Consider the following 26,917-nt stretch of genomic DNA (forward strand, 5'->3'; position numbering starts at 1 on the left):
TTCAATGGTTTCATTCAATTTCCATTGTTTTGCGCGCAAATAATTTGATGTGTAGTTGGTGGTGTATTACGGGATAGTACGTGAATGTTTTTAATTCTGGAAATGTAAGGATGGCCTGAAATACTGTGCAATGACACAAAAACCCGCACTCCTTTTGTCCCAATCATCCAAGCTCGTATTATGCCATCCTCCCCAACCGAACACTCCTGTTGAATTAGCTACCAATCCTTTAGAAGACGGCCACCCGCCCTCGTCACAGAAGTCACCAAGAAACACGACGAAACGGCACCAAATAGCACGGCAGAAGCGGGCTCTCAAACGTTTAGTCGCGGGGCGCGACTATAAAAAGAGGTCTGAAAATGTAACGCAGATGCGTTACATTTTTTTCATCTTTCATGCTGAACTGCAAGCTGTGCCACAAGCTGAAACACGGCCATCTGCGAGCGCCGCACAGACACGGTCAGCCGGCTAAATCGGCTGTGATACCCTCTCTCCGTCCCAGCTGCCGTCCACACAGACGGCGCAGTAGGCTCTGACAAACAGGGGTCCTCTATAGATGACCACCCCACTTCATGAGAACCCGGATCTGAAGCCAACAAATAGCATACCGAAACGCGCCATTCTGCCAGCCTCGAGCCATTAATCAGTTTAGCCTTTGGAAAACAAGACTCTGTCCCACGCTCGGCACCCCGCCAGAGAACAAGGAGAGGGGAGTGCAGACCGGCCCTGATTTGAACCAAAACAAGAAAGGGGAGCGGGGACCGACCCGGTTTGTACGAAAACAGGATGAAATGGAACTCGGTCGCCAACGACAAAATATAGGACATCTGGCCGGAGCTGACTTCAAAACAAGGGGGAGCGGAGGGCCAGGCCCGCCACCTGGCACCTCAGGCGCCGTGAGCGCCGGCGGCGAATTCCACCCGATCGCCACGTGAAAGGGTGCGACTGCATGGCCGGGGGTGCCGAACTTCAGCAAATCACGAACGTTTGAAGGCGGAGCCAAACGCACTTTCTGAGAATGGAGGACGAAGATTGGACAAGGAGATGCTGCCCGGCCCTCTGAAGTATGACGTCATCAAAAGTATAAGTTGATGAAACGGAACTGGAACGCTCTCTGGTCCTCGCTCTCTCGGACGACGCATCCCGCGCCGGTGGCACTCTCGGCCCACGTCTCTCGTCTGACATCGCGGACAGCCCACGAGACACCAGCGGCTGGCATCACGGCGCCGGCGGCGCGGCTCTGGCCGCCGGGCCGGGCGCTGGACGGACACGACCATCATGTCAGCGACTCCATCTCAAGTAAGGTCACGCGGTGAACACGGGTGCGCACCTAGTCCCTAAAATCCTTCAAGTAACCCCCCCCCCTCGTTACTGCTATGTGAGCCACATTATATTCCCCTTTTTAGGTGTCGTCTGCAATGTTTTAGGCCATTCAGTTTAGGTAGTTAAATTTATTCTTGGGACTTTCAGTCTAGGTAGCTTAAGTTCACAATTCGATTTCGGTAAACTATGTAACTGTGCGCGTGGCGCGAGACGCGTGCCGACGTGGACCCTCGTCCGGCGCCCCGTGGTGATTAAGGCGGACGGAGGGGATTATACACCGTGGGGAGTCTGGAAAGGGACGGGCGACTGTGTACCGCACCGCGCGGCTTGTGGGGCTCAGTTGATGGGCGGCCTGGGCCCAGAATGTTTCTTTTAAATTTGACGTGTAAGGGAATTTAAGGTGTTGCGTCGGAGTATGTAAATAAATGGGACTTGTAAATATTGAAATACGAGTGTGAGTATAGTGCTGAAGGGCAGGGATCGGAGGATGGAGCATAAAAGGCCATATGCCAACCCACAGTCGGGAAAGAGGTCATTTCCAAGGTGTCTGGCCAGAGCAATTTACAACGATCAGTTTTCTTTATCTGTTTGATTTTACACAGTGCACACAGGGATTATACGGGGAGCACAGAACACACACAGGACCTCCCTAGCCTAGCCGATACTGGAGCTTCTCCGGTTGACTCCTAAGTGCCCTTGCCAGTGGATTTCCTGGCACTCCATCCTCCCCAAATTATCCCACGGTCCAAACAATAGCGATTACACACAACATACACAGGACCTCCCTAGCCTAACCGATACTGGAGCTTCTCCGGTTGACTCCTAAGTGCCCTTGCCAGTGGATTTCCTGGCACTCCATCCTCCCCAAATTATCCCACAGTCCAAACAATAGCGATTACACACAATACACACAGGACCTCCCTGACCTAACCGATACTGGAGCTTCTCCGGTTGACTCCTAAGTGCCCTTGCCAGTGGATTTCCTGGCACTCCATCCTCCCCAAATTATCCCACGGTCCAAACAATAGCGATTACACACAACACACACACGACCTCCCTAGCCTAACCGATACTGGAGCTTCTCCGGTTGACTCCTAAGTGCCCTTGCCAGTGGATTTCCTGGCACTCCATCCTCCCCAAATTATCCCACGGTCCAAACAATAGCGATTACACACAACATACACAGGACCTCCCTAGCCCAACCGATACTGGAGCTCCTCCGGTTGACTCCCAAATGCCCTCGCCAGCGGATTTCCTGGCACTCCACTAATCAATTTACCAACGGTCCGCACACAAGCAACACACTAGACCTTGTTGCACACGAAATATATGTAATTTTATTCTACATGGACACTGCAAGGGATGGAACCGGGGAGATAGATGATGCACGTCACGCCCCTGTGCGTGGAGAATCCACCGACGCGGCCATGGGTTAGGAGGGAGATGAGACGCGAGTAGAGACGCGGACTGTACAAATAGAAAAATCGGGTTTCCCGAATGGCGCTAAACTCGGACAGACCCCACTAGATATAAGGCCTCGATTGAGTAAGCCCTGGATGCGTGCAATAAGTCGCGAAATTAAACGTGAGGATGAAGGCGAGTCGGGCACAGACCGCCGAGGAGGGTTTCAAGAAATGTTACCCGGTCAGCCTCGTGTCCTGGCTCGGAGGGGACGACGGGCTGTAGTCTGTCTAACCTCTGGCTAGCGGGACACGGGACCAGTGGCCCGATTGTTCCGGCCCAGGGTAGGCCTGTGTGATAATTAAGGTCACGTGGGCCGTCGCCTGGGATGTGTATCGGCGGGTGGGCCGCCGCGAGATGACGGTGTTCCGTCTCGGATTAACAGCCTCGGAGGCTGGGCAGATTTTAGGCTGCCGGGCTGGCCCGGAAGCCCTGAACTATGACTGGAGCGAGATGCGGTCATCAGTATCACGGATGGACCTTAGTTACCCAGCCCGGTTTCAAAAAGATAGGTAGGCCCGCTATCGGTCCCTCAAGTGGTCGGCGCGGGACGTCATTTGAAGAGCGACATAGATAGTTTCGGAGGTGGTTAGGACCCCGGGCGTCTTAGCGAGGGAATCGTATGCCGCCGGAAGAGTAATGCCCCGCGAAGGAACGTATAATGCCGCAAGACGGGGGTGAACATTAGATACCGAGCATTCGAGTCGGGTGATCGCAGTCAGACGGTGCTGGCCACCCGCAGTCAGTCGAGTAGCTCCGGCCATGCTCTGGTCCTTTCGAATAGGTCTGTGACGACAGCTTAACTACCAGCCACGGATAGATAGGGCTTTGGACGCCTATGTGCTGGTAGTCGACGATGTGTGTTGAGTGCAGGATATCCCCGAGTGGACCTGCGTGCGTGGAAGACGCGTGTCGTCTTTGTAGTTAGCCGACGAGAGCTAACCTTTTTTTAGGTCGCCGGGTTGGCCCGGAAACCCTGAACTATGGCTGGTGCGAGATGCGGTCATTAGTATCACGGACGGACTTTAGTTACCCAACCCGGCTTTCAAATTTTAGATACGTCCGCCGCGGAAAGCCCGGGCTACTGAGTGCCCTGCGAGCTCTAGCTCCGGAACCGTGGGCTGGAGTGTGTTAGAGATGCTGACTGACCACTGGCAGCAGAAGGTAGGTCCACGCGTGAGTGGCAGTAAGACAAGGGCTGCGTACGTTGTTGCAAAGGTTTACCGGCCCATGCTGTAAGTCCATTGTTCGCTCAACAACCTGCGTGCGTGTGTGTTTATTATTTGTGTGTAGGTAGTTCGGCATGGTCTTGGACCCGCTATAAGTCGCGTAATTCAAGGGCGGAGTGCCGAAATCTGTGGTGGTTCGTATATTCTATTCGTGTAGCGTGAGCATTATGAAGCGTTTGTCTGATGTACGGAGCATTGTGGTTATGAAGGGATAACGGTTAATGAAATTTAAGGCCAATGACTCAATAATGACTTGCGCACGCCTTAGCACCACCGGGGGAAGTTAGGCAAAGAGGGAGGGATCGGAGACGGCTAACTCTGATAATTATGAGGTATAACTGGACGTATGACAGAAGTGAGAAGGGATGCACGAGTGGAAGTATGATTGTTGTGTATATCCGGTGGGAGATAGCCCTCAGCTAGGAAAGGCGCTGTTGTTTGAGAGTGGGACTTTTTGTTAAATAGAGTTGATTTTCTATACCAATATGATCGAGGGTAATTGATTATCATTTATCATTATCTCCCATTCCCTAACCCTGGCCTATGTGTTTCCGATGATTGATCGCCCCGGAGAATGCAAAGACAGAGTCGGGACGAGTTCGCGAGGGGCTGAACCGAGAAGGGCTTTTACGAGTAGAAGCGCACCCATTAGGCCGATTTTAACACCCCCACTCGAGCCAGCCCACCTGCTGAGAAGCGACCGCCCGGTTAGCCCCGCAACGCCGCGAAATCTCGCTACACTACCACAAACGATAAGGAAAACAAGCCTAAAAGTCGCAACAGTTCAAAGATAAGCGATTTGTTGCGCAAATACCTGATTCATGCAGCCACTCTGCAACTGAACAACACATGCAAAGCTCGGACGTGGATGGGATGGGCCCACCCTATAAAGCGTATAAGACATACCATTGCAGCTAGGTAGTTCAGTGCTGTCGGTTTGTTGACGAATGACTATCGAAGTGAATGTCGAGAATCGCATGAATCAAAGTCGGCAGCCGGACTGCGTCTGTCACTCTAATCATATACCGCGAACCCAGAAACATTGCATTCAGCTTATAAGTGCATATAAGTCTTTATAAGTCTATGATATTATCCTATCGCCAGTAAGGCTTGATGCTATCTTGCTTGACAAGACGTAATGCATCGTCCCTGCGCCAGACAAGACATAAAATGCAGCCTTGACATTCAGGTCCGACCAGTTTCCCCATAAGGACGTCTGGGCCGCTCGGTTGCGCGGTGCATTGACGGCGGCTCGGCCGAGTGGGCCTGGCGCTGGGGCGCGGCCGACGTCCCGCTGCTCCACAGACGCTCCCCCGGGCGCCGGACGGCGCGCCGCCGAGAAGGTTGCGTGTCGAACGCGCGCCAGACCGACAGCAAAAAGCGCGCGCCCCGCCCGGTATCGGCGCCCATCTGTGGGTTTTCGGCGCGCCGCAATCAGGCGGTGCCACGCGCGCGCGGCGTTCGCAGCGCGCCGCAGATGGGCGCGCCGGTCGTGGCGCCCAGTCAGCGGCCGAGCACTGCGCAGATTCCTGCGCACTGATGAATCGCACTCTTTCGCCTTTTAATTTGATGAAGAGGCGCGGCGCCGTTATTTATGACGACTAATCACGGTGATAAATCCGCGCCGGCTCCCCTTTGGTGAGACGGCTTTATGCCGATTACGCGTCCGCATGTAATTTCGGCGCGCCGTTGGACCATCAGACGGTGTGTGTGTGCGGCCTAGCCGGCCCCGCACGTCTCGGGGCCCCTCAACAACGTGTAACGGCCGCCCACGGGTGCTGGGCCGCATGCTGCGCCCGCTCGCACGCTAACGACCTCCTGGCACTTCCGCGCAAGGCAGGGCGATCGGCATGGTGGGTGCAATCAGCTAGGTGCAACGGTCCGGCCTCCATGGCAGCTGAAGGGGCCCAATCAGCTACACGGACCATTTGCTTTCGCCTGAGACGATGCTGGCATACCGTTCACAAAAGACCACCCGGTTCGATGATTCCCAGACGTTTCCTTCCAGACTTCCATGCTGTTGGTGTTTGAATACCCACCTCACATACCCCTAACTCTCCTTAGAGCCTCGTCCGTGACTTACCTTCGACCAACGAGGTGAGGAGTGTGACGTTTGCTGCTTTTCTCCTGCCGGCCGGCAGGTTGAGGCCAATCTTCTCTAGTTTTTCCCTCAGTATTCGGCCGCCGTTCTTTGACTTGGCTCTGTAAAGAAGACGGACGGCGCTCATCAGACGGTGACGTCATGCGCGCGGCGCGTGCAAACCGAAAAGCGCTGACGAATGACACGTGTTCAACGGACGTCGGCCAGCCTCGCCGTGGGACGCCGCCGAGACACACGGAGAAACGGCGCGGCGACCGGCCTCGGTGACACGTTGGGTCACAGTGTGAAATGTATTAGTCGGACGCGACACTCGAGGTAAGTGCCAGAGTAAACAGGTCACGTGTCAAACGAGCTGGCGAGACACCGGCGGCGTCGCTTGAGATGGCAGGGACGGTGGTAAAGTGGCATTTGTGTATATGTAAGGATGCGGCGGTAAAAATGACGGGATTGACGGCGGCGTATACTAAACCTCCTATCCAAAGCATCTCAAACACAAAACATTGTACGAAACAAAATCAAGGCCAGAATTCGGCATCAACCCCAGAGTCCTATCTTACAGCTCCCCGCCGTCAAAACCCATCCATTCACCCCACACAATCACACACATACGCAATCACATAGGTTCTCTCCATAATCCGTCAGTCGTCACCGACACTACTTCAACCCTCTCATCCTCCACTCATCCCTCTCCCTCTCTCCCCATCGCTCTCTCCGGCGCCCACTCGAGCGGCGGCGGCGGCAGCGCGGACAGAATACAACTCGGAACGTATCCATATCCGTCGCCGGGTTGTGACAGGCAAATGAGTGGGTACGGAACGGGATACAAACAGTCGGCCGACCGCGCTGCCATTCGCCGCCGTCCGGCCCGCACCGACGCTCCGGGTCAGAGACTCGAAGGTCAGTCGGGCTGGGCTGGATGATTGGTTGCGCCAGAAGCAGTGTTGGAAATGAGCCCCTTTTCTGGTCCCGGGCGGGTCCAAAAGATTTTATTCTCCTTACCAATTTTATACTCCGGCACCTCTGTGTCAAAATGTGACTAGCAAAAGAACAGCGACTGGCGCAAAGTCGCCCAGACATCAACGAACTAGCAAATTAAGGAACGTTAACCGATTCTGGAGTTTTTATGCTTTGTTCAATTAATAACTCATTGATTTATCAAGTCATTGGGCCCGCGAGATTCATGCACAATCCGCAAATTTGGGATAAGGTGGATCCCTAAAAGTTATCCTTTGTTGTGCTGTATGGTAACCAACTGACTGGTCTTCCCACAGGATCCTCCATAAATGAAGTCTCCCAGACCAGTCCTACGTGGAACCGGTCCCTGGCCTGCTCTTCCCGGCTGTTCCTGCTCCTTAACGGTCTACGCACTGCGCCCAACGGACTTTGTGGACTATTCGAAGACGCTTTGATCCTGTTCGTGAATCTCCTCATGTCAATCCATATTATCCATTGTAGCACATTCAAATGTACAATTTGTGTTCTAGCTGGTCAAATCGTGCACAGAACTAAGACATTCGTTACATTGAATGACTCACCGCACATCCAACTTGCGTGCCTCGTGGGTGCCTCGCCCAAAATTCTTATGATACGTACCTAAAATCGAACAAACTATGATTGTAAATGTCAAAACCAGCATTTTTTACACATGCCATGCATCACACGAATTGTGACGTGAATGCATCATCAATGCTTCATATTGTGTTGTGTATGCTCTTCGTGCCTAATAAATGTGCACTTTTTATGCTATCGCCTATCACCAGCAGTGACAAATTTTGGTCTCAGTTATTTTCTGTAAGAGTGAACGAAGTAGACCGAAATGAAGTGAACAGGGTGTGAACATAGCTGTGAATCGGTGTCCGCCTACTAGCATGCAGGTTACTGGCCGTCACGTCATCTTGACATGACACCCACCATAATGCATGGAACGGGCAGCATTTCACACGTTTTCACACGTTTTCACAGAAACGTGCCAACGCGTTGGCACGTTTCTTATCACGAACAAGTCCGGAAACGAAATGCAAGATGCGCTTATGTTCGTTAAATCGTCTTTCTCGACATGTTTGCGAGAAGGGCGAGAAGAATAGGCCACAGGACAAAGGTCATTTTGGGTCAGGGTTATGAAAATTTAAGTGAACATGTACAATTGATCAATACGATAGTGTGACAATTTTCAGCGAGGTCTGCCGCCCTCACGATGGTTATTAATGAAAAACTGAGGAGCTATTTTGACCCCGCCCCCTGCAAGTGCCGGATAGACGCTCTCACAAGCAGCAGAAATGTATGCTATACGAACGAGTCGAGACTGAATTTGCTCCCCCCCCCCCCCCACAAACACACACCAACCGCAACCGAACCGTCCTGATACCGTCAGTCTCCGAAACTCCGCTCCGGCTCACACGGTCCTTGCATACCTACGGGCAGCTGTGCTGAGCTGTGCCGCTGTGCTGCTTGGCTGGAATCCGTTCCGGCCCCTCCTCCCTTGCTCCTCCCCATTCAGCGGCTGCCGCCAGGCAAACTCTGCAGGTTTTCTCTCCAGAATTATGAGCTACTTCTAGTCAACAAGTCACGAGTAAGTATAAATTGTTTCATTGTCAGCAACAACAAAAAAGACAAAATAAGGCTGTGATAAAGCCTAATATTACGGTCCCACAAAATGCATGCATCACAAAGCGGTAAAACTGTCAGCTCTAACCCTATGATTCTATTTCTATTCTATCAAACCGGTGACGGCATCTATGGGGAACTCTGTAACCTCGGTTTTTCTGTACGGTTTATTTCAAAAACCTTAAATTTTGCCGTTGTTCGGTGCCACGGAGGCGTCTAGAAAAGGGCTTTAGAAATTAAAGTAATAAATATAAAGGGCATCAATACCTTCCCCTGAACCTCCTTCATAGTTCTATTAAAAGAGCACAAGAAGATATTATCCCAATAGCGCACAAATTTGTTCCAAACACGGCTACATCATTATTAGGATTCTCCGCAAAATAGGTATTGGGGGACCAGAAAAATTTCTGATACCAAAACGGTTTCCTCCCACTTTTTTGCATTCTACAAGAAGATAAGTTCATGCTGCTTACTTTTATAGCTCAATAATGCAACTTTCATGGCTTGGTTCAAAATTATATTGAATTTCCTGTTTCTCAACCGGAGAATAAAAATTGTTTATTTCGTGGTCACTTCTCTTATATTCTCCTTAAAACTATTGCACTTAGCACCCCCAGAACTTAGTTTTTGCCACAAATTTGCTTTATTTACCTTGGGTATCAGTTATAGGCTATTTCGTTGCATATAAATAAGATTTTACGATATTTTGGTCCGTCCATCGAAGCTGACATCGCCATGTTTCTTCTGCTGTGGCGTCAGCTGATCAATCATAGACTGAGCCAGATCGAACCATGTGGTCGCGGGACGCGGCAGTGCATCAATTGGTGTTGTCTGCTATTGGTTGGTTGGGTTGTAGTTTATATCTGATTCATGGTTGCCCTTTTTTGCCCGGACTCATGGTAAACAGAACATTGATCAGTGCACATGACTGCATAATAATTAAATATTTAAAGGGACCCTCCCACCTTAACATTAGTTTTGAGTTGAGATAGCCAAGTTTGCGGCCAGGCTCAGAAACCACCATTTATCCTGGTCGCAACCCCCGCAGCTTTATGGTGTTCAAGAAATCTCTTCCCTTTACTTGCAGGGTGGGACCAGCGTGGTCCCTATCTCTTAACCATTACGGGAATCTGATGACGTCATCAGGCTTTCGAATGTCCGTTTAATGTTTGACTAAAACGTTTTGTAGCACGCGGTGGTATATGCTGCTTTGCGCGCAACAAATGCCGCACTTTCAAATAAAGTCGCTAGGAACCGCGGAGATCCCAAAAAGTAAACAAAAGTAAAAGTCTAATATCTTGAAAACCGGTGAATATTTTTCGATGAAATTTGGTAGATATTCGTTTTTGCTCTTTCTGAACCGAGCGACATCACTTTCATGCCAATTCATTAACTTTTATGAAGGTGGGAGGGTCCCTTTAAGCAAAGCACAAGATGAAAGCGGTTGGAGTGAGCTGCCCAACTTGTCAGAAGTTTGAGTTATAGTTTCGGTGAGAACCGGCGCGATCGTCAAAATTGAAAGGTAAGTTAAGTACAATAGTTGCATCCGGAGTAGGTACCTATGCATTGTCGGATCTGGGTTGGATGATTAACCCGCGCCCCGTAGGGAGGAACGAAACGCCCCCCTCCCCGTCCTTTTCCGTAGATATCTCCTAAACGGCTGCAGATATCGCCACCAAACTTTCAGGACCCCTCCGGACATCTATTTTACACATTGTGACCAAAAATTTTTCCAGAGGCTATGATGGGTTGGCCACAAATGGCGTCAGAATGATGTCATGTTCTGTCATTTTCCACAAAAAAGGTTTCGCGAGAAGATCTGTCAGGCCTACAGCTTTCAAAACACAGAAAAATGTTCCTGACATAAAAGGTGAAGAATTAACAGGGCTATAAAACTGCTATCTCCGATTTTTGAAATTTTTAAATTTTGACCCCCAAAATAAAAAGTAATTTTTGGATATAATAGCCAAAAAATCCCAAAAGTTTTTCGAATTTCGAAAAAACGAAATATATATAATAGAACCTACCGTCTTCTATCCACATACCAAATTTCAGATCGTTGCCTCTTTGTGGCCAGGTTATATCGAGAAAACTGTTGAAAAATGATGACGTCAAATTTTCAAACTCAACTTTTAGCCATTCTAGACCACGTAGCGCAAAACAAAGACCACCAGTAGACTCCCCGTGACGAGCTGCTTCGGATCGATACCAATTTTATGCAAAAATATCAACTTTGAAATTTGACCTTATTTGACCTGACCTTGACCTGACCTTCACCAGAACATAACCTAAACTGACCCCAAAGGTTGTCTTACCCACATAATCGCATTTGTCATGTAAAATGGACCATAAAACAAGTATCACACGACATTTTCATTTTTCATATTGTGACCCTCAGTGACCTGACCTCTGTGACCTGACCTGGTATCAGTGACCTAAGATAGCAAAATATGTGTTTGACGAACAATTATCCACCGATGATTTACAATAACATACCAATTTACTCGATTTCACAACACATTTCTTGAAATGCCCGTAAACGGTGAAATTGCGACCTTTGACCTGAACTGTGACGTCATCGGTTGGACCGAGGTCAATGAAATTGGGTCACAAGGTAGTTCCCCGTTGGGGCTATCGAACGCCGTTTGAATTTTGAAAATCAGGCGGTAAATTTTCGAGATCCTAGAGGAGGGGGGTCGAAATGGCCCCCCCCCCTTTACGGGTGGTAGGGTCTGTCGATAGCCCTACGGGGCGCGGGTTAATTGATACTTAATGTCAGATGTGCACGCGCATCTAAACGTTGAATTTGGGTCATTGGGAAAACCACAGGTTCTCTGATTAGTGATTGCAAGGAATCCCATGTCACAATCTCAATTATTGGATGATCTCACTGGAATTCTCAAAAAAAAAAAAAAATCTAGGTAGGTACATCTTTAGCCCAAATATGTTAACCCGCGCGTTTTTGGTACACTTTATCATACATCAATTCGACACATGTTGTGAAAATTTCAGACCAAGGTCATTCAAGGTCAGGTCACCAGGTCACTTGAAGTGACCTCACCTCATAAAAAGTTTCAATGTCTGTCATAGCTACACCGAGTGACCGATCGCTTTGAAACTTTCAGCGATTGCTAAGAGCAATAACATGTACAAAATGTATATCTCAGTATTTTGATATCGATGACCTAAGGTCAGGTCAATTTTGCGACCTCCCCATTATAAGTCAATGGGAGAAAATTGAAATGCGTCTCTTTTGGACGAAAGGCATTATAAACACTCCTAAACACCGAATTACAAGTGGTTTAGACACACTGAACATGAAAATAGTGTCCGTGACCCTTGTTTATGCCCTGAGGTCATCATAGGTCACGAATGGTATCTTACAGTTTTTCGCAAATAACTTTTGATAGAGGCATGCTAGAGCGATGAAAACGCCTTATATGTGTTCAGCTCGACGATACGGATCGACTGATATGCAACATGACCCTTTCCGGTCAGGTCATGACCTTGACCTGAGGTCAAATTTTCAAGTTGACCTTTCAAGGTCAAGTTATAGTTCATTCGATGCGTCTTGACGAGAGGAACACGATGCCGGTAAAAGTAAGCTCGTACAAGGCTTGGGTCAAAAGTTATTGCAGAAAAACTGTTTCCGAAAAAATCGTCTATTTTTGCAGTTTTTGCCCCCTGCAGGCAAAACCGTTGACGTTAGGTCAAATCTGAGAGAATTACTCAGAAAGGGCGTTAATAGGGCTATCGAATGCGCTTTTCCGCGGCGCTGTAGCTCTATTGGTTCCCGAGTTATGCGTTGGCTTCTTGGAACTTTTCGACATTTGACCTGGAAATCGGCGAAATTTTGCCTTCAATGACCTCTGGTGACCTGACCTCTGACCTGACCAAAAAATTGACCGAAGTGATTTCGTCATTATTTTTGACGCTCTTTCGAACGCCGCCTTCCGCGTATCGCTACGTGGCCCAGGAGCCGAGTTACAAGGGGGGGGGTGTGTTCAAACACCCCCCCCCCCCCAGCAGGGCGTGGAAATCCAGGACCCCCAGCCGGGCGCGGGTTGAAAATGTGAAAATGGACCAAATGTTCCGTTTACTATCTGTGGGATTAGATGACAGTGGGAAACTGGGCCTCTGGATTTACAAATTGATGCATCAATAGTCTTATTATTTGTGAATGGAGATATCACCATTTGAGTACCTATGAGCAGGGCTGTGGAGTCGATGGATTTTCGGCGACTCCGACTCCGGCTTTCAAAAACCAGCTCCGACTCCGACTCCGGGCAGAATTGTCGACTCCGACCGACTCCAATTCCCGACTCCGACTCCGCAGACCTAGCAGGGCTGCGGAGTCGACAGATTTTCGGTGACTCCGACTCCGACTCCGGCTCGGGTTTCTAAAATCGACTCCGACTCCGACTCCGACTCCGGTCACAACTGTCGACTCCGACCGACTCCGACTCCGACTCCGCAGCCCTGCCTATGAGCATCATCTTTCATTTTTGAACGCCCTTAACCCTCGCACTTGTAGAGGGTGGAGTGGTCGGATGGACCCCCTTTCGTTTTTTTTCGCGAATAACTCGCGCAAAACTTGTTCGATCGCGACGAAACTTTCTGTACACTCGATTTGATCAATTTTACACCTACTCTGAAAATTGCACGATCCTGACCTATTTTTTGATATGCATGGTGCTTGGAAATAAGATTGTCTGCACCATGTAGGGGAAGGAGGGTGAATTGCGCCACCTTAACCCTCGCCGGACCTATTGGTTTTCTACATACGCGCCGGCCGAGGGGGGGGGGGCGGGTACGACCCCCCCCTCGCCGTTTCGCCCCTGGTGGAGCTAGCGCGTCGCGGAAAAAACGAGCGTGTGCGCCGTTACGAGACGCAGAGATTGGTACCCGATTTTAAGGTCCTAGGTCAACCGGTGACCTCTGAGGTCAGGTCAAGTGCCCCAGGGTACGGTTCAGTTTTTGGTGAATAACTTCGCAAAAAACGGCCGCAGAGCGCCGATTTTGGCAGCATCGTGTTCGCCTCGCTCAGGCGCGTCGAATGATATACTTTTTGTCCGGGTCAGGTCAACTTGGGGTGTTGACCTCAGGTCAAGGTCAGGTCAGCACCCCCAGGTCACGAAGTTGGTCGAAAGAGGTCAAGTCGCATATCATTCGCTTCGGCAGGCCTTCCTGAGTCCATTGGTGCCTTTCCTGACTCGCTAGCTCAATTTGATCAAGAGTTATTGACGAAAAACTAATTTGACCTTGATGACGTCATAAATGACGTCACGCAAGGTCAACATTGCAAAAGTGACGCATCTAACCTTGCAAGGAGTGCATCAAATCACGATTCCGTGTGCTTGAGATAGTTGGAGATCGTTCCCGGCGCCAGAATAGCAGTTTGAATTTTTCCCCATTGACTTATAATGGTGAGGTCACGAAAATGACCTGACCTCATATGACGTTTAGGGAAAATCCGAGATATACAAGTTGTGGGACTCATAATGGATACTAGATCCTGCAAGTTTCATTTCCCTGTGACATCTCCTCTGGCAGTGAGGGCGTTGCGAAGTTGCGACATCTGAAGACCGTGCAGAGGTTCACTTATGACGTCATAGGTCAGTGACCTGACCTGACCTAAAAATGCGGTTGGTGTCAAAAGATCCGGCTTGGATCAAAGGTCAGGTATGCCAAGTTCCAGCTCTCTATCGCCAGCGTGTTCGGAGCTATCGCGAAAAAACCCTATGGGGGGGGGGGGCGGCACCCGCCCCCCCCCTCGGCCGGCGAGGGTTAAGGAAAAACGCTAATTGTAAGAAAACCGCTGGAGATATAAGCATGCACTGGTAACCACTTCAAAGAGGAACTCATTAGCTACGATTTAAGAGCATCCCGATCAATTAAGAATGTTTCGTTTGCTTCCGACAGCTGCTTTTCAGAAACATGCAAAAGGGCGCATTTACCGACAACTGCTGTAAATTGCGCCAGGGGGATGGCGCAATTAGAATCAAATTGCGCCCTATACTTAAACATGGCTAAGCGAATGAGACGGAATGCATACACCCCGGCAGTGTAATGTCATTGCGGCTTACTTAACCCGCGCACCGACGGGGGTCTGCGCCAACTTAGTACCGACGGGGGGGGGGGCGGATGACCGCCCCCCCCTGAGATCTCGAGAACGAAGCAAGATAGCGACAAGCGGTAAACGGCATCGGATACGCACGGTCAAGATCTACAATTTTTACTAAGGTCATTTTCAGGTCAGGTCAAAGATGACGTCACAGGGGTCGAAAAAGTCAAAATGGCGGCGCTAAATATGGAGAGAGTTTTTCTCGAATAACTTTCGAATTAGTCAAGATAGGAACAAACTAAGGGCATCATCGTGATCCTCTCGTCAATCCGCATCGAATGATATATATGTTGACCTCGAAAGGTCAAGGTCAAAGGTTGACCTCAGGTCACGTGACCTCGAGGTCATCATGTATATCATTCGATGCGTCTTGACGAGCTGAACACAATGAGACCATCCACGCGTCTGTATCTTGTTCCTGTACGGAGTTATTGGCCAAAAACCTTTGGTGACCTTTGATGACGTCACATGACCTCACAGCTGCCCAACAGCAAAACAGACCTCAAGGTAGTGAAGGTTGATCGTATATGAAGTCATGTATGGTATATGGGGCCATTCCAACCCGTTTTAGTGGTAAAAACAGGGAGTTGATTTTTCCCCCATTGACTTATAATGGGGAGGTCGCGAAATTGACCTGACCTTAGGTCACCGATATCAAAATTCCGAGATATACAAATTGTAGCTACTAATGACCTAATAACATCCTGCGACTTTCAAAGGCCTCCGACATCTACTGTAGCTCTGGCACGGTGACAAAGTTGCAAAAAAGTGACTTGAGGTTGGGTCATTCAAAGTGACCTGGTGACCTGACCTTGAAAGGTAGGAGGTTTAAACTTGCACACCATGTGTAAAATTGATAAGGAAATAGTCATACCAAATTTCGCGGCGCTACGCGCCGCGGTTTTCCCGCTATTCGCGAAAAACCTCAGGGGGGGGCGGATATCCGCCCCCCCCCGTCGGTGCGCGGGTTAAACATTTATAATGTTAATCAGGCTGGATAAATAATAAATGTAGATATAAACAGCGATGTTTTTTGCCCAGGTAAATAACATTACATGTGTCCGTATGTTTGTAAAAGTGCAACGAAAACGTTTTATGTAACCGACTAGATATATGTGAAAGTATGGTTAAATTTTCAATCGTTTCTCTCAAAATTATTAATTTTTATCGTTTCGACAACTTGTTGACATCAGTTTTTACTTTTTGATCATAGCTGTCACCTCTCACGCCCGAGTCCATGTTGAAAATGCCGTATTTTGTCAATTACACCACAAGTTGGCAGCCTAAATGGCAGCTACATTATAAGTTTGACGAGAGAAATAATTTGCGGACTGGCGACAGCGGGCTGCTCCCCTGCCTGGCATTAAACTCCTTCTTTATTGCAATCAGTTAATGGTGCATTCATACTGTCGTGATACAATAGCTACACCATTATTCTATTTGCGCCCCCATGGCGCAATTGCCATGGGCGCAATTGGAATTGAGGTACTTTTTAATAAAAGCGTAGAAGTTATCATAAATATGCTGAAGGAAGTTTACTGTTTAAGTGAAATATAATGAAAAAATGGGCTTTCTTTCTAAATATCACTCTGAAAATCACACACGTATCACAGATTTTTATAGCCAACGGTTCAAAATACTGCAAAAAAGTTAAGAAAACGCCGTAATATCTTTGATGGCGTAACTGAGCCCTGCTGATTGGCTTCGTCGGAGAGCTTGGGCCATAAAATGAACTATCAGGTGGTGAAAATATTGTTTTCGAACACAAAATTATAAACATGCCATTGAATTCGTGGGAATGTTGGTGGGCGCCATTGGTTAGGAGGGCGCAATACACCCACTTTCCCCTAGGAGGGCGTATCCAGGAATTTTGGTGAACATATATTTTTTGCAGCCATAAACGCGGTGTTCCTGTATGGTGGACTAAACATGGGCACTGGTTGGGCAGCCCATGTAATGGGGTGTAGGTGGGCTGGATGTGGGCAGCCATATGGGGCCCACGTGTGCCCCACATGGTACCCAGTACCCACCTTGAGTCCATGTGGGCCAGCCCTGGTGGGCCCCACCATTTGCCCAGGGACAAATTAATGTGGGCCCCACCAAGTGGCCCACCTTGGCTCCATGTGGGGCCTTGGTAATAATGCTGACTGGGATCAGCCATCGACACAACGAAACGCCGGAGGAAATGTACCACTTTTAACTTGGGGTTTTGAACTGGAATAGCAGTTTTGCAGCTTGAGTTGAGACTAGCACAAATCAGGAGCTTTTACAGCCGAGCGATCACCCCAGACAAAGATATTCCATTTATCTTTCCGAAAATAGTGTCTTACGCAGGAATGTGGTGTCTTACGTAAGAATGCGGAAATTGTAGCCACTTGTCGCAGAGGCCAAGCTCAGCCAATCAGCGTACAGTTGGTTTTAAACTACGCAATATGATTGGTCAACGCGTAATAAGCTTCCGCGTGGAACACTATTTTATAGCCTCTACCAAAGATGGAATATAGTTCATCCTATATGAAAATATTAAAAAAAACTTTGTACATATGAAATATTTTCTTTTTTGATCATTATAAGCCTAAAAAATCGCGAAACTGTAGTAACAACTAATTTGAGAAAAGTGGTATATTTCCCTTAATTTCCGACTCTCGACTGCACCGAACACACAGCACAATTTTCAATCCTTTCTCGTGTCATAAGAGCGTCGTGTCACCCTCTCTTTCCTCAGATCACAGTCTCTCCCCGACTCTTCGCTTATCTTGTTGTCAGTCAGAGGCATAGTTACCCACAGTAGTCGTATATATTGGTCATATATATCATCATTCATCACCCATAGTAGATGATATATTGACGCCATATCGCTTGTGTTGCACCGTGCACGCCTAAATATGCCTAGATATAAGATACTAAGTAGGTACATGCATATTCACTCGCTAGGGCTAGTAAGTTAACAGTCTCGTTGGCAACGGTGAGGTTCTCGCATTTTTATGAGAACAGCTTCAAATTATTTTTGAAATTATCGTTCCCATCCTCAGACCAACTCATTCGCACCCTCGCTCACAATCTATTCCGGGCTGGTACTCAACCCCCACCAGATAACCGTCGCGGTGGCGAGGACAAGATCTCGACCGATCTAAATCCTCTTCGGGATGGCCCTATGAGCGATAGAGTGGGCTGTCCAAACGGGAACTCCCGTCCCACCTGAAAGGTCTTTCCTGATACGGCTCACCGTAGCCACTTTCGTCCTCTTGACGGTCTCTGCCGCTGTGGCGCACCATCGATGGTACGTACGGTCCAATGGCTCCGCTCCACCAGCTATCATGTCGTCATCCCACAGCTCCGCAATGACATTTTCAAGCCGAAAGAGATTGCCCTTAACAAATCAAAACACTTATCTTTGCATGGCCATCAGTCCTTCCAATAAAAACAAAAACGATTTAAGTTAATTTGCATCGCTGCACTGTAACGAGCTTCTACACACAATGTGTCAGAAAAAGATGTTTCATTTTAACGCGTTCCAATAAATATGGATTGACATGGGAATGCACAAACAGGATCACAGGCGTCTTCTGGTGGTCCACGTCAGCTGGGTGAGCCTTGTGGGCTCTGGATCAGGAACAGCCGGGAAGATCAGGCGAGGCAGGACTAGGAGACACCCATTTGTAGGTCCCTGTCGGAAGGCCAGTCAGCTGGTTAATAAGCAACTCAAGTTCAAAGTTAAAGAAACGTCGAGCTTCAGAGCTCAACAAGGGAAGATGTGCTCTATAAACAACACATTTCCTGTCGAAATCATACTGACAGTAGGTTATCAAGTTTTTTATGACCTCTGCCGGCCCGTGCCGAGAGGGGTCTGCCGTTTGCTTTCACAATTCACATGAATTATTTCTTGAGAGGAAAACAGGGAAATTTCGTTAATTTCGGATACTGTGGGAGGGGAAAATGTTTCGAATGCACCCCCCCCCCCCGAATCCGCCAGTGTCACGGCCGCATATCCAATTTCGGGGCTGCTGTTCTCCGGCCAGATTTTATTCTCCGGGACCAGGACTGAAAATGAGAATTCCAACACTGGCCAGAAGGGGAAGTGCAAAGATTAAAATGGGATGAGGATAGAACTACTACAACAGGCATCACTGGGGGTGTGGTTAGGCTGTTAATGGCCTGGGTTTGTCGCTTTGAAAATGGACCATGACAACGGATGGAGGAGTGGATCAATGGACTAGGGTTTTGCACCTGGCAAAAGACTGAGGCCGAGGGAATAAAAATAGACAAAATCCGGAATGGAGATCAGATGGACCTCAGCCTAGGTTCAGGAATTAGGACGGGGCGGGACAGGGCGGACGGCAGGCACGCACAGACCGTCCGTATGGACAAATACCTGGCCGAAAACTACCGCGACCAGCCATAAACCCAAATACCGCCACGGTAGCGCCGCACTGCGGACAATGTACCGCGCAGTGTTACAGGACAACACAGACATGGACAACACAAACAACAGCTGGAAGGGAAGCCAGCCTATGAGAGCATTCCCGTGCGGTCTGAGAACTTCCGTAAGTATCCGACAAATGCCAGCAGCTCTCGCATGAATCAGACACTCCCCCAAATCACCGAGACGGCCACCCGGACAAATTCTACAGTCACGACTGAAGCTCGTATGATTAGAGCAGGAGCCGGGTGATTGAAATCCTGTCCGGCCATCCAATCGGAGCCGACCTCACACACCTGTTTCGCCGATAACGACTGCGCGCGCCGACCGCCCCCCGGTACCAGCACACTGCACCGGCGCCGCGCCGCCGCCGCCGCGTTTTCAATTCCGGCTGATAAATGGCTAAGCGGACAGCGCAGGCCTTCTCATGAATATGCCGCAGCCGCGGCGGCCCTCTGAAGAAGGCAGAAAGGCAGCGGCGAGGGAAGGACGGAGGACATGGAAGAAGGAAAACATTGGTTGGCGACCCGGGTCGGCTAGGGGAGAGTGGGTGGGATTCGGTCGAGAGGCTCGGGACTCATCAGTTCGCAATTGGTCCCGTGCCCTTGGGACCGAACAGAGTCGACAAATAAGGACCCGACAAGGCAAATGTTTAAATTATTGGGGTATGACTAGGGAAGGTGTGAATCTTTTTTTTTTGAGAAGGCGATTGCCGTCACGCAACAGTAATACCAGAAGTGAAATCAGATCGAAAGAGTTTACAACTTTCGCCAAAACCTATATCTCCAATTGAAGGCCACCTCATCTCCCATACTTAATTCCCGTTCGAAGCCCTTCCCAATCTTCCATCCGCAGCCCTTACCAATCCCGTCCCCCTTCCCACCTCTCCGTCCCCTCCCGTCTCGACCCGCGGCCACCGTCGGCGCGCCACGCTCGCGGCCTCGCTGCCTTTGTGCCACCGAATTGCCGCGGTCAATTTGGAAGTCAGCGGGCGCCCGGCCTGCCGTGCTCCTCTATCATCAATCGCGGCCAGCCACCGACAATGGCGCAACGTTGTCCGGTCACAATGGCGCTCATCCCGGCGACAACAATGGCGCGGAGACCGACGCACACTGGTCGGAAACGCTCCAGCGAGAGGCCAGCGGCCTTTCCGCAAAAGTTTTTTGCTTGTTATTCCACAACTAGTGAGGCAAACTTCATAAAAATTTGCATACCTTCTCTGTCATAGGTAAGCTATCATTTGGATGTCAAACACTAAATAGATGACGTGAATCTGTTAAGTTATGACGTCATAATTGAGTATATTACAGGATGTAGCACCACTTTAAGTCAACAAGGGAAATTGGGAGCTGCTATTCGGGCACCGGGAATGGTTTCATGTACTCCTTGCAAGGTCCAGTGCTTCACTTTAGCATTGTTGACTTTGCGTGACGTCATTTATGACGTCACTAAGGCCATATAAGTTTTTCGTCAATAACTCCTGATCAGATGGAGCTAGAGAGTCGGGAAAGCCACCATTGGACTCAGGAAGACCTGCCGAATCGAATGATATGCGATATGACCTCCTTCAACCATTTTCGTGACCTGAGGGGCTCCGACCTGACCTTGACCCGACCTTGACCTTGACCTGACCCGACCGACCTTGACCTGAACACCATAAGTTGACTTCACCCGAGCACCAAGTATACATAGTATTCAACGCGCCTGAGCCAGACAAACACAATGATGTCAAAATCGTGGCAGTGCGACCATTTTTGGCAAAGTAATTAACCTAAAACCGAGCCCGTGCCTTGTGGCACTTACCTGACCTATGAGGTCACTGGCTGACCTAAGACCTTAAAATCGGGTAGTACCTAATTGTTGCGTCTTATAACGGCACACAAGCTTGTTTTTTCCGCGAGGCTCTAGCTCAATTAGAGGCGAAACGGCGAGGGAGTTGTACCAACCCTCCCCGGTCAATATAGAAAACCAATCGGTCCGGCCAGGGTTAAACACCGGAATTGTGATCTAATGTAAAAAGACGGCCCAAGGTAACCCGACGTCAGTTACAGGTGTCCTATATTTGCAGCGTCTTATATTCACGAAGGTTTCAATTTCCACTTTCTTCAGCCGAGTGATGGTTGTCAATAGCAAGGCTCTCTAAATGCAAGCCGTAATCGCCACGCAATATGTGGAAGGCTTTTGATATAAATACATACATAGATGCATACATAAAACGCGCTTTTCACAAAATTCATAAACTCAAGCGCATCTGTTTTTAATGACCAGTCAACTACGCATGGATGCGTGCAGGCCACACAGGTCAGCGTAAGCCGGGCGCGGCGGCCGAGCCGAAACTGGGGCGGGACGGGCGGTAGTTGGGTAGGAAGAGCGGCTCCTGCAAATTTTGCGCAAATATGCGCAGTTAGCTTTTATGTTGCCCTGGTGTAAATTTAAATCCTGCTTCATCTCACAAAAAATCAGAGTGGAACTAGATGGGACTACCTGTTGTTTCCTTACCTAAACTTTGCAGTTATATTCCAGAATCACTGTAGGAGAGCCTTCATAAAAACGCTACAGTACATCTTAGTTAGGGAAAAAGTTTACCAAAAATTTTGCACTGGCCAGTCGGCAACTTCATAACGAACATTTTGATGCATAATATGTGGGATTTCAATTTGGTGTCTATCAGCAATAAGACTCTGAATATCCGGCTCAAGAAACCTCTTGCTTCGCGTCAGTTTCCGAGTTCTGGGATACCCCACCTTCGGGGGCTGATTACAGTTATTTTTGGTCACCCGGATTAGTTTTTTTGGCCTAAGTATAATAATTTGATCAATTTCAAATCGATCTATATAAAAAATAATCCGAAACTCCGGAATCGCCTGTGGCCTCTCGTGAGGGCGTTTCCGACCAGTGTGCGACGGCGCGGTCGGCTGCGGCGCGGCCGCCCCACCGGCCGACACAACTCGATCAGACCGCCCTAGCTGCCGGGACATGGAGATTCGCAGCTTCAGCAGGTTGAACTTGGAGCTCGAGCTGATTGAGCTGCCATCCTCTGATTCTCGGTCGGTGTTTGTATTCCCGGTTGCCACATCGGGAGATGAAATCGCCCGGTGGGAAAATTCGTGTGAGAATTCCTCACAGCGTAGACGATGGGACGACGAGCTTTTCCTGACGGCAACGTAAAGCGGCCGTCCACGGTTATCTCCTAAATGTCGGCTTTCGTTATCCTACGCAGTTAATTTACAATGAGAACTTGCAAGTCAGCACTATGCAAGTGTTCGCGTACCGTGCACCATTAAGGAAGCCCAGTCCGCAGCCATAACCGCCGCCGGAAGCTATTCGCAGTAAACCCGACTCCAGACCCACTCCTGCGGGCCACCGAAGCCGTTAGAGCTGCTGCAGCTCGGGAGGCCTCAACCGATTATCGCCCACACCCAGTGCCGCCTGCTTGGTATGCAACCGGAGCTGAGGACATTGCGGCCGCCTTTATTTCGCCGGTGTCCGGCGCCGATACATCATTAATTTCATGCATGGCCCGCCGATCGGTCGGCGCCGACACGAAAAACGCCCGCTAACAAAGCGCCGGCCGCGGTGGCGGTCAGCGCGACCCGCGCGCAATTCACCGCCCCGAAACAACACAAAGGAGCCAATATAAATGAAAATGTCTCTCTGGAGGTCAGTCGGTAATGGCGGCGAGCTGTTTTAATGCGGCCGGCTGGTGAAGAGTCAGCCGCACCGGCGCCGCGGCGGCTGCGGCGCCGGGACGCACCGGAAGCGCCCGTGACCCGGCGACCGCGGCCCGCCCCCGAGCCGCCCCTCACCTTGACCCCTGGAGCGGCGGCGCTCACGCAGCCGGACATTACCATTTTTACTCCGGCAAATTGGAGTGCACACGGGGTTCGGCGCTGGCCGGCGACTCGGCGCCGCGGTAGTGAGCGCCCGTCACGCGAGGGGCTGCGCCGGTCCGGGAGGGAGAGGAGGCCGGAGCTCCCCGGCCGACCGTCCAGCGGCGACAAATGGGAGCGGGCACAGGTAATCAGGGCAAGGCGGGGGAGCCGGCCAATTGGTGATCAGCCGAGAAAAATGGTCCCGGTAAAAAGCCGCCGGCTACAAAAACACGCCGTCCAAACGGCGCTGTAACAATTTAGCCATAAAGCGGCCACGTACACCGGCGTGCGGCCGTGCTCGGGCCGCTGGGATTGCGCCGTCCGCGGCAGTATCGTATCGATAGTATCGCTCCTCCCCGCCACCGGCCCTCCCGGCTTCGGGGAGCGCCCGGTCGCCGCCAAACAGGGTCGTTTTTACGGCACCGCGCCGATGGCCCTCGCCGCGGCAGGCCGCCGTCGTCCAGTCATCACTGACGCTGCATGGGCCGCCAATTAAAACATTCTAGCACGCTCCTCGGCACGACCCAGGTCGTCTTTTTGCGGGCAGGCGTCTTCTGGGAGCGACGGGTCATCCTCTACCACTGCTGCTGCTGCAAAGCCTCGGTCTGCCGCCGCCGCGGTGTCCACGACGACAAAAACTCTGCCAATATCGGCTGTGGTTTGCGGCCGGCCGCGCGCCGCCGCGCTGTGGCAGCACCCAATGAGTAAGCGGCGATCAATTCAGCACCGCGACAGGCAATGTTCTAACAAGACACCGCGCAAATCAAATCGCAGTCGGGCGGCGGCGGCGGCTGATTAAGCGGAGCGCGAACGGAGATTCCACCGCCGCTGCAGAGGGCTTCTGTTGTTAATTTGTATTCGCCAAATGAGGTGCAGCCCATTATACCGTAATGGCATAACATCCATGGTCGTTTCAGCGGCTGTGCACTGCCCACGCGCGCTGCTTGCGCTGGAAATGGAAATAAATTACGCTTCAGGGATAGAATCGCGCAATAAATGGTACCGACGAGACCGGCATAGCTAATGGGACGAGTTTAAATACATCACGCCTCTCTGAAAGGAATGCTATTGGCAAGAGGATTCCTCCTCACAACAGCACGCTCTCGCAATAGAAGAGTTCAGCCAACCGCTAATGTGCTGCAAAACGCCGCAGAACAACGAGCCGCAGCGAATGCACGCGCCGATTTTCTCCGGCCGCCTACGAGCGCACGTAAAAATAATGGCACTGCTAGCGCCTCATGCACCGCTGCAGTCTCCGGCTAACTTGCTGGTCAGCGTTGAAGTCGCCGCCGTCGCCGCGCGCCGGTCACTCAGCAATGGCTGCCGGCGAGAGCCCATTCCTCCGTCCGTCCTGTCTACACGTCCACCGGTCCAACCAGACTCGGCGTCTGCTCTGACCGCCAGCGGGCGTGCGATCACACCGCACGATACGGGCGCAGAAAAACTGGCCCGACGACCACCACTACTGTGCACAAGGACACGGCGCGGCAGTCGGCGCCGCCACCACGTGCGCCGAGTACGGCTCCATTGAGCACCGGGCGCTGCCGGGGTCGGGGGTCAGCCAAGGCCGGCCGACCGGCACGAACCCAGCGCCGCGCCGGCCGACCGGCCCGCCTGCACGCTCAGTAGCGGCGCCGCGTCAGCCGGACGCTCATCAACGCCGCTAATGAACTCATTGGGAGAGCGTTCCTGCTGTGATCAGCGTCGGCTGAGGGTTCCGCGTAAGGCGCCGACGGTCTGATCCGCGGCGTGAGGTGACAGCGTGCACGGACAATGGGTGATTGCGGGCGGCGGCGCCACCGGGCGGTCACACGGCGTTGTGCGGCGCACAGGGCGGGGTGCTGGGGCCCGGACGGGGAGATTACGAGGAGGGCTCACACGCCCACCACCCAATCCGAGTCCGGGGAGCGCCTGCCGCCAACAACACCGCCACAAATCGTCCGACAGGCAATTATCGAGTCGAATAAAGAAGTTGGGTTGAAATTTCCCAGCCATGGTTAATGAAGGTTGAGACGGTCGGCTCGGCCAGATAAACTGGTCGAATCGCCCAATCTGTGAAAAGGTGACCCGGCCCAACACCCGACACCGGCCTCCCACGTGACCCCCGGGGAACCGGCTACCACAATCTCTCAACGTATCATACAGCCTGTCCTTTCTGACGGACAAAAACCCGGGCGGCCGGCCAACCAGGTCAATCTAGGAGCCGCTTATGCTTCTGGATCACATAATCCCCATCTGAATAATGGAAGGTCGATCAGTGGAAAGCCGGCGAAAATCTACAAGTCACATCTCTCACTTCCAACATAAAAACCGCCGCGGCGTCCGGCGCCCGCGCCACAACTCTAATCTAGATTTTTATCTTTTCCCATTAATTCCTGCCTGGAAACGAACGTTATGACAGAGATCGATTGAAGCCCGGTCGTGTGATTTTCGTGGGGCGGCGACTCCTCGCCAAAGCGGGTGTAAATGATTGTTGCCTCACCTTTGGTTGTTTCCACACCAAGCAGGAGGAACTAAAACGTTTCCATTTCTTCATTCACCGTCATAAGGAGCATCAAAAACATCGTTGAGAAGAACCATCAGGAGAAAATGGAGCACGTATGACCGATGACGTCAGTACTTATTTCGTATTTTTCTTACAGAAGAGCGGACTGCTTATAGCCCAGCTGGTTCTTGGTGGTGGTTACTGGCACCAGCTGGCACCAGCTGGCACCATCACCAACTCACCATCAGTACCGGTGGCAGCAGCGTTCACCTCTGCCGGGGGGGTCTGTGGCGGACGGGTGGCTTGCAGCCGGTTCTCGGTAGGCCATTAGGAGCGGGCCAGCAGCAGCGGGCCTTTGTGCGCGGACCGGGGAGCGGTCCGATGGCGGGCCGGCACGCCAGTCGGCACCGCTACCGCCGTCCCCGGGGCCAGCCACGCCTCTCTCGGCGGCTATCCCGACCGGCCCGTGACCGGTAGCTGTCCGCCGCGGGCCGCGAAACCACCTCACTTCGCCACCGCGGGCCGCGAAACCACCTCACTTCGCCACCGCGGGCTGCGAAACCACCTCACTTCGCCCGCGTGGGCCGCGAAACCAGCCCACTTCGCGACCGCCTACCGACCGGCTGACTGCGCCGTCTTATCCACTGTCCAAGTACCCTCCTCTACCTCCTCAACAGACCGACCAAGACCTTCGGTAATAACCAAGTCGGCCCGCCAGTCTCCGCCAGTCCATCTAACACTACGGATGGCGCCCGCAGCCGCCGGCCTCATTAGGACGGCGCGGTATCACGTCGCGCCGCGCCACATCTCGTCTGCGCCGCGCCAATTACGCCCCGCCGGCGCCGAGTTATGACTTTCCGCGTCAATGCCGGCCATGGACACAAGCCGACTGGACAGGCCCGCTGCTGGCGAGTCAGTCCGCCGGCCGCCGCGTGCTCCCCGACCGGCGTCCTCTCAGGCTCCTATCCACTCTTCATCTCCCGCCGTCCGTCCGCCTCTCCAGTCTGATAAACAGGCCGCACGGACGGCCCGAGTGCTGTGGACAGAGATGACATCGCACTGCACCCTGCATCGCCCGATGCCTCCTGCAGTTGCGCCGTGGACGCGGTGTCACTCTGTGCAGAATCTCTGCCGGCGCTGCGCTCGGTGGAGGTCGTAGCAGTCTGCAGCAGCGGTGCTGAGCTCAGGTGCAGCGCTCATGTAAGCACAGAAGCCGCGGCGCTGAACAGAATCCACACGCTCTTACCGGCGCCACAGAAGGGGTGACACTCTCTGCAGAACTGTCTGAAGCGGTGGGA

At 51.3% G+C, this 26,917-nt stretch overlaps 1 protein-coding gene across 7 annotated transcripts in view; it reads right to left on the bottom strand.

Moving 5' to 3' along the window:
* The window catches only part of LOC122370373 (transcription factor AP-2-epsilon-like), a 105,498-nt gene that overhangs the window by 25,723 nt on the left and 52,858 nt on the right, over positions 1-26,917 (bottom strand). For all 7 annotated transcript variants that reach the window (XM_043345940.1, XM_043345915.1, XM_043345933.1 and 4 more), the window contains exon 6: positions 6,097-6,215. In XM_043345940.1, coding sequence (XP_043201875.1) covers positions 6,097-6,215 — 119 coding nt within the window. The remainder of the gene's footprint in view (positions 1-6,096; positions 6,216-26,917) is intronic.

Source organism: Amphibalanus amphitrite, unplaced genomic scaffold (genome assembly GCF_019059575.1).
Source record: "Amphibalanus amphitrite isolate SeventyFive unplaced genomic scaffold, NRLGWU_Aamphi_draft 000034F_arrow, whole genome shotgun sequence".
Lineage (NCBI taxonomy): Eukaryota > Metazoa > Arthropoda > Thecostraca > Balanomorpha > Balanidae > Amphibalanus > Amphibalanus amphitrite.